The sequence below is a fragment of the Lissotriton vulgaris genome, chromosome 7 (genome assembly GCF_964263255.1).
Source record: "Lissotriton vulgaris chromosome 7, aLisVul1.2, whole genome shotgun sequence".
Lineage (NCBI taxonomy): Eukaryota > Metazoa > Chordata > Amphibia > Caudata > Salamandridae > Lissotriton > Lissotriton vulgaris.
Window position 1 is genome coordinate 1,294,761,845 of NC_141695.1, and position 12,042 is coordinate 1,294,773,886.

Consider the following 12,042-nt stretch of genomic DNA (forward strand, 5'->3'; position numbering starts at 1 on the left):
GGAGTTCCTAATATTCAAATGTGCACATATCTGCTAATGCTGCACTTAAAACACTTTGAGTCCAGTTCTGGCAGGCTGAGAGAGGATTCAGGAGCAGGATTTGCCCCATGTCCTTGTTAAATAAACAAGGGTGCTCTGCTTCCGCTTTAGGAGCCTGAAAATAAATGGCTCATCCGAGATTGTTTGTAAACCTCTCGGAAACTACACTCAAAATACATATTAGTTCAATGACTTCAGAGAGTCATTGAGAGCATCACTAGATTTACATTTTTCTTCTTTCTTTCACCTTTGTGTTTTTTCTTTTCCATTCTTTCTCTTCCTTTCTTTTTTCTCTTTCTTCCCTTTTCTACCTTTTTTTCTTTCACTTTTTCTTTCCTTCCTTCTTGTTCACCTCTTTCCCTTTATCTTCACTTCTTTGTTCATTTCTTGGTTTCTCATGTCCTTTTTATTCAGTATTCCTTCTTTCGGTGCCATCACTTCTTTCCTGCCCTTGTCTCTTTCTTTCTGTCCTCTCATTCTTGCTTTATTTCACTCTCCCTTACTTCCTTTACCTATTTTTGTCTCACCTTCTTTCCTTTCCTTCCCTTCTTTGGTTCATCTTTCCCACTGTTTCATTTCTTCGTCCCATCTTTCTTTTCTGTCCCTTTCCTTTGTTTCTTATCCATTCCTTCCTGCTCTTTTTCATTCATCCTTTCCTTCTTTCTTTCTATCCTTACTTCTTCCTCTTCCTTTTCTCCTTTCTTCTTACGTTCATTCTTTCCTTTCATTCATTCCATTATTCTACTTCTGCTACTTCTTCTTTCCCTTTCCTTATATACATCTATCTACTCTTGTCTTCATATTATGCAGTAGCTCAGGATGGCTTTTCTTTTTTTAATAAAAAGTTTGCATGATAAAAAAGGTTTCAGACTCCCGAAAAACACTTGCAGACAATTTGAACATTCTTTAAAGTTAACAAATATTAGTAACCAGGAATACAGCATTACAAAGGAATAGATTTTTTGATAACTAAATATATATAGCTCATTGCATATGATTGTACATTTATCAATATATTTGCATACATTTGCGGAGTGGTGTTTTTCGAACACTGCATTTTCAGGGCACGGACCACCACGCTGGGTCGAGTCGAGGCCTCCCAGGCCAAGCGTGGCGCGCGCTCATTCAGTCATACAGGAACTGCTGACCTCAATTCCTGTTGACGTCATTAGTTCAGGGCTTCTCAAAAACTCTTCATAGGGCGGCACTAACTCCAGGGTCTGCTGAATTCGGAGGGGCGGTTTGATAAATCACCACGTTCTGTAGGAGGCAAAGACAGCTGGGTATTAGAAAAGATTAATTCAAACTAAAACTGTTCCAAAGTGCATGACTGTGAGAGTCACTGGAAATGAGTAGAGGATAAGTGATGACGCAGTCATTGCATAAGCAATGGTGTCTCTATAGGATTGTGTTTCAAGTGACTGAATGGATGAAACCCATAATGGCTGGAGCTATTAGTAAACATACTGCAAGAAAATTTGGGGCGGCGGGCTGGGTGGGGGGGGGGGGGAGGGCGGGGTGGGGGCATTCAGAAAAAAAATGTTATTCATTGTGTCAACATTTCAACCTTGTACAGATTTCATTTTTTTCAAATATTCAAGCAATGTAGCCCCCAAATGTCAAGTTCGTGAGATACATTCATTCTTTTACAAATGCATGCGTTCCTTTCTTTGTTTATCTTGTTAATCCACTTTTTGAATTTGGGTGCTTTTATGCCTTTGCAATTTAATGAGTGCGCAATTAACATAGCATTAAAAACCTTTTATCTGGTTCACTCCACACTTACCACACATGCAGAGCTTCCCAATAGAACTCGCATTCTGTCGTGGCTAAATAATAAATATAAATGAAATACATATTTCTTGAAAAAATATTGTCCCAGTGGTTGACAAATAAAAAAATGTGGTCCCATGTACCAGTTTTCTTAATATGGGACACTGGTTTGATAAGTCAGCTTTGTGCTTATGTCGAATTTCCGCGGTATAGAGGCAAAAAGGCATTTTGCATACCGCTGCATTCGATTAAAGTTGGCTCTTCTAAGCGCTTTGTGAATATACCTCGATGCCTTGTTCCATCCAGCTTTCAATATTTGTGCAGGGATCTATCTTTGAATTCCATATAGTTTATATTTCTTCTACTGTTTCTTCCTCATGATTATTAATTTAAGTAATATGTCTTGTCCATTGAAGTTTTGCTTTGACTCATATATAGTCAAGACAATGCTACATGTTTTTCAATCTCTACATTTAATATTTCTTGTAGTGTTGCAATTATTTTCATATATGAAAATCAGAACCATCCGTGTTGTGTTTGTATTTTGTGGCGTAACGAATCCTATTGCACTAAATTGCCATTCATCAGCGAGTTGCCATTGATTTCCACATCACACTGAAACAAATGGAAATCAATCACCCCAAAAATCCCAGCGCCATGCAGCTGAAAACTGCACTTTAAAGGAGATGTACACTTCAATGGAAGATGTGGAAACTATCATTAATGTAAAGTTGGAACACAGGGACAAAGCCCCAGACCACCAGGATTTTCAGCCTTGTCCACAAACCAACATCAATTTTCAAGGCCGGCTTTAGCGTTGGTGGCGCCTGGTGTGACAATCTTTTTTGGCGCCCCTACAACCAATTACTACCTCCTCAGATTCTCTCACTACCACTGGGCAAAAGTGCCCCCCATCGCTCCAATCATAAGTTATTGCTAAACACAGCGCCCCCTCTGAGGTATGAGCCCCTACAAAGGTCAACGCCCAGTGCGCCCGCACCACTTGCACTGCCCTAACGCCGGCCCTGATCGGCATCATACTACAATACTTGGCACTCGAAAACAATCTGTCATATGAATTTAGATATTTATTGTACCGCTGTGCCTGCTGATACGGTCCGGGAAGCTGTGAATGCGAAGGCTACAGCGTAGAAATGAGCCATGGTGAGAACAGCCATTCCACAAGATGGCTGATGGGAGATAAAATAAGAGCCATATTTATTAAGGATTGTGTCACTTTTGCACTGCGTAACGGGGTTAAAAAACAACGCAACCCATGAGATGCTGTTTATGAAGCCACGCAAGGCCACCTTGCATGGCCCGGAGTGACTTAATAAATCCAGAACAATGTAACCTAGCGCAAATCACTGCATCGCATTACTCTGCCCCAGGGAGGAGTTCCATCAGTGGTCCGTGGATGTTCCCATTCAAAGAAACATGGTTTTTGCAGCATTCCCAGTTTAACCATACGTTGCAAACCTGGGAATGTATCAAAACTGCTACGCCTCCCAGTTGAGGTTTTAACGAGGAAAATAGGATTGTTTCTCCTTGGTTTTTGTGCATGAGTGCCTGCGTTGGTGCTTGGAAGCACATTGTGTGCCAGTGCTGGGAAAAAGCAAGAATGCACCGTAACATGTTAAGTATAGTGCATTCCTTCTCTTTCTCTGTCACGCAGCGCTGCAAAGTGACTTGCTGCACAGCGCTGTGTGATATAAGGGGAGTTTGTGGGGGAGAGTGGCTGGCGGTAAGTCTGCCGCTCGGGCAGATTGGGATGGTCGTGCCGTCCAGTGACTGCCATTCTGTTTTGGGCAACATACCATGGCAGAATTATAGACCAAACTATATCTAAGGGGTTATGTTGGGCTCCCTGCCATCATTTTAGGTTAAGGTGACCTGGTGGTTGGTGAGAGAGAGCATGTCTGTGTCGCTGTTCCCTGCTCGCCCATCCCTTTATCTAGAGTTTCCTGGGGTACAATTTGATGTTTTTTTTAGATAAGGGCTCCGTTGTTGAGTCAGGTGTGCAGGGGCATAGTTGTGTACATTGTTGCTTGGAATAGGTGCTAAGGTGCTAAGGTTTATAAAAAGTTTGCCAGGTATTGGCAAAAGGTGGTTGGCGTTGCCGGTTGGGGAACCAAGTGCAAGGGGAGGGGAGGCAGGTAGTTCAAATTTCAGTTTAAGACATTTGGTTACTTACAGTTTCATACATAATGTCATAGGATGTAGAGGGAATAGAAAGTTGGAAATGTCGAAATGCAATACAGTTAAATGAGTGGCTGCATGGTGGGTATGTTGGGGAGGGGACTGTAGACATGGGGGTTGGGCGAGTACTAGTTCACTGGATGCATAGCAAGTGTTAGTTTTCTAAGGAGCATTTTAAGGTGTGCCCAGGGTGCGGGATCGAAATTCCAGAGCTTTTATTTCAAACTATGGATTCTTCTAGAACTTGTGCAAAGATAGATAGGGAGATGAGAACCTCCATTTGGAAATGTGTCCTCATGGATGTGAGATCACTGAATAAATATAGTTTGAAGTGTGCTTCATTTATAGAGGATGAACGCGTAAAGATTGCTTTTATCACAGAGTCCTGGACTGATAAAGCAACAGGTCCGGACTTAGTTAAGGCCACGCCCTCTAACTATGTATGCTATACTTTGAATAGGCCTACTGGAAGAGGAGGCGGATTAGTGTCATCTACCATTTCTCACTGGTCGCTACATTTAGCCCGGGAGGGGTGGAAGGATGTGAGGTTTTGGACTTCTCCTTTCCCCTATCTCTTCAGTACACCTTTCAAGGCTCCCTTATCTATAGACCACCTGGCCCTAGAGGTTGTTTTAGTGACCAGGCAGGACGACTTGTGGAAAGTAGTATCACCGCTAGCTCTTACACCGTTTTAGGCAATTTCAATTTCCATTTGGAAGCCTCTTCAGATACGGACAAAGCCAAATTGTTAGCTTTGATGAACGGCAATAATTTAGAGCAACTTGTGACTGGGGCGACCAATTAGTCAGGACATACACTTGATGGTATTTTTTCTAACAATCCACAATTACAAGTCACGACTATTCTTCCGTTACTCTGGTCTGATCACAAGGCGTTTCTATTTAACCTTACTATCCCCGACCGCCATTCTCAGAAGCCATTAAATAAAAGACTGGTGAAAAGAGCGTGGAACAAAGTAACGGCTGAAGATCTCTCTGGGGTCCTCAATAAGACCTTAATCATGGCACCTAGTGATTTTGAAGAGGGTACACAGTCCTATTCTAGCTGGTTAGAAGAAGCAGGTCATAAATTAGCTCCCAGTAAAATGTGCTATTTTACAAGGCGTGTACCCTCCGCCCCTTGGTATTCTCAGGAACTAAGGGATCATAAATTGACCTGTAAACATTTGGAGAAAAAATGGAGAAAGAAATATATGGATTGTGATAAGGAGGAATCCAAACGTGGACTTGCTAAGTATAAGCAGCTGATTTATAATGCAAAGGTAACATTTTTCTCAATTAAGACCAATAATACAAAAAACTCAGCAAGGGAAATATTTAACACAGTCACCAGTCTGGCAAACCCAGTGGCTATTACTACCATACAGAGTCAGGAACTCTGCGATAAATTGGCTAAATGTTTCCATGAGAAAGTGAATACCATCTTTTCCTTTCTTTAATGCTAAATCTAAGAGGACGTTGGGCAGTACAGAGGACCTAGGGCCAGATTTCGGTGGCCCAATACCGGTCGGTAACGGCCGAAATTACAGAATTTTGGCCGTTACCGACCGGTATTGGGCATTTGAGATGTAGGGGGCACATTTCAGATTCAGCAATTTACCGAATCGGTATTTTAAGGAATCAGTAAATTACTGATTCCTTAAAATACCGATTTGGTAAATTACCGAATCTGAAATGAAGGGAGCACTCAAATGAGTGCTTTTCCCATTTCAGGATTCGTTATTTACCACCAACTACAAGTTGGTGGTAAATATCGAAAACCCTAAAAAAGCATTTTTTTGCATTTAATAACAGTGCCATGTGGCAGACATACATGCCCTTAGGGCATGTATGTGTGCCACATGTGCACCCGTGCACTATTCAGGAGTGCAACAGGGTGTCAAAGTGACACCCTGACACCCTTGAATGTGTTCCCCCCTTTTACCGAATCGGTATTTACCGATTCGGTAATACTTACCAAATTTTTACCTACATAGCCTTTACCGATTCTAAAACACCGAATCGGTAAAATTCAGTATTTTAGAATCTGTAAATGTAGTTTACCTACATATGGCCCCTCATTTCAGAGGACCTAGGGCCAGATGTAGGTGGCCCAATACCGGTCGGTAACGGCCGAAATGACCGAATTTCGTCCGTTACCGACCGGTATTGGGCATTTGAGAGGTAGGGGTCACATTTCAGATTCGGTAATTTACTGAACCAGTATTTTAAGGAATCGGTAAATTACTGATTCCTTAAAATACTGATTCGGTAAATTACCGAATCTGAAATGTAGGGAGCACTCAAATGAGTGCTTTTCCCATTTCAGGGTTCGTTATTTACCAACTACAAGTTGGTGGTAAATATCGAAAACCCTAAAAAAGCAATTTTGTGCATTTAATAACAGTGCCATGTGGCAGACATAGGGCATGTATGTGTGCCACATGTGCATCCATGCACTATTCAGGGGTGCAACAGGGTGTCAAAGTGACACCCTGCCACCCTTGAATGTGTTCCCCCCTTTTACCGAATCGGTATTTTGCATTCGGTAATTCCCATTCAATCCTATGGGCCTCCAGGCCCATAGGAATGAATGGGAATTACCGAATCGGTAAATACCAATTCGGTAAATACCGAATCGTACCGATTAGGTAATACTTACAGAATTTTCACCTGCATAGCATTTACCGATTCTAAAATACTGAATCGGTAAAATTCGGTATTTTAGAATCGGTAAATGTAGTTTACCTACATAAGGCCCCTAATATCAGAAAAGAAAGCTCATCTGGATAAATTTGCCCAGCTCACAGTTAATGACACTTTCAATCATCTTATGCGGGTTAAATCTGGCTCTCCTTCTGACCCTTGTCCGACACCTATAATAAAATTAGCGGCAGAACCAATCTCCAGAGTTTTGACCCCCATTTTTTAATACTATGTATGCCGAAGGATACTTCCCGCTAGAATGGAAAAAAACCTCTATCCTGCCTTTTTTAAAAAAAACGAATCTTGATGTAAAAGACCCCAATAGTTTCAGGGCTATATCCAGACTTCCGTTACCAGCAATAATTGTTAAGAGGAATTTAAACATGCAACTTAGTTATTTTCTGGAGTCAACACAAGCATTGGACCCAACCCAGGATGGATTCAGAGGGGGCCATATCACTGAATCGGCTCTTTTGAAATCTACTGAAGAGATCCAGACTATTTTAGATAAAGGGGGCAAGGCTGCTTTGATCATGCTAGATCTCTTGGCAGCATTTGATACGGTCAATCATGATTAATTGATGGACCGGCTGTGGGAGATTGGAGTTCAGGGTTCCACATGGAGACTTCTGAAATCCTTTCTTTCAATTCGGAGTCAGTCAGTGTCTTTGAGGAAATTCTTGTCTGAGTCTTTTTCATGACCTTGTGGGGTCCCGCAAGGGTCCTCACTAAGCCCAACACTATTTAATGTATATGTGTCCTCTTTGGCGCCCCTTATTAAGTCATTTTTGGGTTTAGTCTGACCTCCTACGCGGATGACACACAAATTGTGGTCTCATAACAAACAGAGGAGTGGCGGAGCATGGCGATTTGATTTAAGGACAGTATGAATACCGTAGGGATTTGGATGGCCCAAAACTGCCTTAAATTAAACTCCAGTAAGACGGAGGTGGTATGTTTTGGCAACAGCCCGAATTTTCGGACCCTTGAATGGTGGCCAGAGACCTTGGGTCCTCGCCCCACACTCAACAAGAAGGTAAAAAAACTTAGGAGTGTGGGTGGACCAGAATCTCAGTTTTAGAGACCAAGTGAATTCAGTGTCTTCCTCTACGTCCTCTGCTCTCAGGTCTTTTAAGAAATGTCTGCCGCTCTTACCTATAGAGTGTCACCAAACAGTCGTCACAGCACTTACTATGTCTCGGCTGGATTACTGAAATATCCTTTATTTCAATATCCAGGAAAGAATAATGAATAAGTTGCAACACCAGCAGCATGCTGCTGCTAGGTTGGTCTTAGGTATCCCTAAATACGCATCAATCTCTAAGGGGATACGGAGGCTTCATTGGCTGCAGGTTAGGAAGTGTGCCCAGTTTAAAGCTTTGTGTCTGGTTCACAAGGCGATCCATGGAACAGGGTCAGCTTACTTAAAAGAGCGGTTATTTTGGTATACTCCTACCAGATCACTGCGCTCATCTGCTGCTAAGCAGGTCTATGTGCCTTTTGCAAAAAAGGCCTCCTGGGGGTGGAAGAAGCTTTGTAGTGAATGCAGCCAAAGCTTGGGATAATCTTCCATTACACCTCAGAGGGTTGATCAGCCTATTGGCTTTTCGCAAGGCTTTAAAAACCTGTCTGTTTACAGACCAATTGCACTTCGGTTTTGAGCCTTGGGCAGATCTCACATAGCGCCAGGACACCTACGGGTAACAGCAGCACTTAATACATGTTATACATAAATAAATGAGTAAAAAAATAAGGCAGATTGACAGGAAATTTATGTGCACCTGTTTCAGTAAAGCGGCCTTTTTCACACAGCAAGTGGTCAGTTTTCTGTGCTGCACCGCTCCCACCTAGCGGTAAACATGGTGTTGGGAGGTGTGAGAGGAGAACAGAAGTCTGCACTGGGACTTGTTCAGGTGACATGAACTTAAAGGTTGTCCTGCTGTGGCAGGCTGGACAGCATTGTAGGAGAAACAGTGGGCCGCCTGGGATATAGAGTGTTGTGTCTTAGATCTGGCGCATGTGAACAGCACTACGTACGTGCTGTTTCCGAGCTTAATATGCCTGGACATTGGCCTGCAAAGTCAAAGAGAGAAGATTGGGTAGCGCTGCTACCTAAAGAAAGGCATCTGATATTGAGGAGAGGCTGCTGAGCAGGCGGAATGTTAAGTACTGTTCGTCATAATTCACTAGGCCTTTCTTGAGGCATGTACTATGTGAAAGCTGCACAGGAAGCTACATCTGTTGCAAAGTGTCACAGCAGTACTGGAAGTATGTTTTTCCATCTCTCATCAATTTAATTACTGTGAGAATTCTTGGCAGGAGGAATATCTCCCTGCATAATAACTAATTTCCTTGCCTTTTTCAGTATGGCAGATCATTGTATTTTAGCTAGAGAGAGATATAATGCTGGAAAGAGAAAGAAAGTACAGAGCTGGAATGAGAAAGACTACATAGCTGAAAAGAGAAGTACAGAATTCAGCAAAGGTAAGAAGGAAGGAAAGATGGCAGGAAGAAAGGATGGGTGTGAGTTAGGAAGGAAGAAGAAAGGATCCTTACCACTTCACTGAAGGCCGTCCTGCAGACGGTTTTGCATCCAAAGGCAGAAACGGATACGGAAACACAAAACTGGAGAACACTGAAGGTGAGCAGAATAAATATGATTCCACTGGAGACTTTCTGCCAATGACAAAATAAAAATTAGCTCTTAGGAAAAGGAGAGAGGGCAGAAACAGTCACACACGCACACCCTTCTTGTCAAGACAATACTATCTTACGATTTGGTGTACCAGCCCAAAGTGATCATAGATATCCCTCCCTGGAAGGCACAGACGAAAACCACTGTGGAGGGCAATTCCTATTGGGATATTTCACAAAGAAAGTAGTAAATATGTACTCTTAAAAGTACTTTCTGTTGCAGCTTTATAGGCATACTACTGAGAATGCTGGTGAATTCCAAAAAATAGTAAATCTTCACCCATTAATTAGAGTACTTCTAAGGGTGCAGCATTACTGCTTTCTCTGAGAATTGCCCTCCATACGTTTTTACTACCATTTTCCAAGTATCTGAGAGCTCCCCAGCACTCCTCTGGAGCTTCTTATAGTGCACCCGCCTTTTGGCCCATAGGAATGAATGGGGAGTTATTCCTTATTTGCGATTAGCAATTTGCTAATTGCAAATAAGGAATAATTAGGAATCGCATTTTTTGGGGATATTCCTACATGAATCCCGTTTTGCGAGCCTGTAATAGCGATTCCTTATGAATCGCTACTAGAGACTCGCAAAACGGGTCTTTCATGAATCAGGCTGTATGCCCAGAGCCTATGAATCCCCGACAGGCACAGACTCTTGGCAGACACACCCAAATGTCTGCGGACCTGGCGCAGTGTCTGCAAACTAAGATAGTAATGCATCTGTGTTAGTTTCCTTCTGCTGTAGTCAGCAGACCTAATAACTTAGTTCATGAACCCATGTTGCATTCCTGTTGTAGTCTGAGGACCTAGAAGGTTTGCAAACTACAACAGTGGAACCAACATTGGTCTTGAATTTCATGTTCCTCTATCTAGTTGCACTAACCTTGTGCACAGGATTCAACTGAAGCAATGTTCTTATCTGTCTCATGCCACTCCGACCAATGACCACATATACTGAAATATGAGGGGAATAAAATAAGAGAGAAAAAAAGGATTCCAGACTCCACCACTTCTGCCTTATCACTCTGTGGGTTAGTGAGTTCTGTGGAATATTGTGAATCCCTACAATGCAAAGGAGCTATCTTATGTGTCTTGTTATTCAGAGAATTAAAGATGACTGCAATTGTGCATTGATATACCTGAACTCTACCTCTGTGTAACCAACTCTCTGTATGGATGTGTAATTCCAGGTGATTAACATACAAACAAGTTCAAAGAAAGATGGGCACTCAAATTTCTCCCTATGCTTTGGATAACTACCTCAAGCATCATCACTTCACACTCTCCTATGGAAAGTGAGTTATACTTTCTACTTGGCTTCCCTAGAACTGGAAAGATAACCAGCATCCTGTTATTCTCAAACCTTAGCAATATTATTTGTTCACTAAAATTGCGGGTCGATCTGCAAATTAGGGGCGCAATTGAAAACCAAAATAAACACAGTTTGCCACACTTGTTTCCATTATAGCCCCTGGGTGAGCCAGGTTCCTGGGGCATGCAGGTATTGAAAGAAGAAAAGGAGGGGCCCGCATGGAGCCACTCCTCTAGTGTCTTATTAGCCCCGTGGACCAAGTCAGTCCCTGCAAACAAATCCCTGCACTGCGCAAAATGAAAAGTATGGACTTGGTTGTCTATGGGGGGTTTGCTGCAGGTAGCTAAGGCCAGCTTTTGGCTGTGCGCGGCTGGGTGTTGGCTTTCTGTATGGAGATAAAAATATTACTTTATGTAAAAAAAAACTAGATATTCCCCGAATAAAACAAAGGTTAAAGTGATGTTATAGTTAGGTGTGATAAAATTATCAGTTTTTTTTTTAAACCTTATAAATTCACTGAAAAAACCCAAAGGTTAAACAATGTTATAGTTAGGTGAATATGTCAGTGACAACACTAATGTTTTGAACTAAAAAAAACACTGAAATTCACCTGATGACACCTCAAATTACATCATTGATGACATCACTGATGGCCATAAGCAATGCATGGCTGGGCTGCAAGTTATATTTAGCTCTTCTAACTATAACTGGTAAATATCAGTTTTTTTAGTTCAAATGTTAATGCTGCCACTGACATATTCACCTAACTATAGCATTCTATAACGTTACCTTAGCCTAATATATATATATATATATATATATATATATATATCTCAAATGACCTCAGTGATGACATCACTGATGACAGCATCCAGTGAATGTGTGTCTTTCTGAAAAATAAATATTTTTTATATATGTATATCTAAAGGTCGATGGAAGAATAAATGGATTAATAAGTGTCTAAATGGATGGTTTTTTTGTAAAATTGATTGTATAACTGACTTATTAAGTATATCTTAGTGATAAGTCTCCCAAGATTGCCACCAGAGAAAAAAGAGCCCAAATGTAGCACAAATATCACCCAGGTGTAGCCCACATATAGCCCAATGACAGAAGTGTGCAAAACAATTTTAAGTTTTAGGTTTTCTGCAGTTTTATATAGTGCAGACTGGTAAGGTATTGGAGCATTAAATCTTACTTGGACCCCTTTTTGCGTATTTTGCACGAAGTACAGGAGATTGATCTTGCGAAACATTGAACTTTACGATTCTGTTAACCTGAAGTTGCTCTGAACCGGGCTTTGTAACACCACTTTTTACCTAC

The 12,042-nt window shown here is 41.7% G+C and overlaps 1 protein-coding gene across 3 annotated transcripts in view; it reads right to left on the minus strand.

The window, feature by feature from the left end:
* Positions 1 to 422: 422 nt before the first annotated feature.
* Positions 423 to 12,042, minus strand: part of LOC147703526 (membrane-spanning 4-domains subfamily A member 4A-like) — a 420,042-nt gene continuing 408,422 nt past the window's right edge. For 2 of the 3 annotated variants that reach the window (XM_086931895.1, XM_086931897.1), the window contains 2 exons: positions 9,273 to 9,392; positions 423 to 1,299 (listed from right to left, as the gene is read on the minus strand). In XM_086931895.1, coding sequence (XP_086788021.1) covers positions 1,234 to 1,299; positions 9,273 to 9,392 — 186 coding nt within the window. In that variant the 3' untranslated portion in view covers positions 423 to 1,233. The remainder of the gene's footprint in view (positions 1,300 to 9,272; positions 9,393 to 12,042) is intronic. The other variant, XM_086931896.1, reaches the window with a different exon arrangement.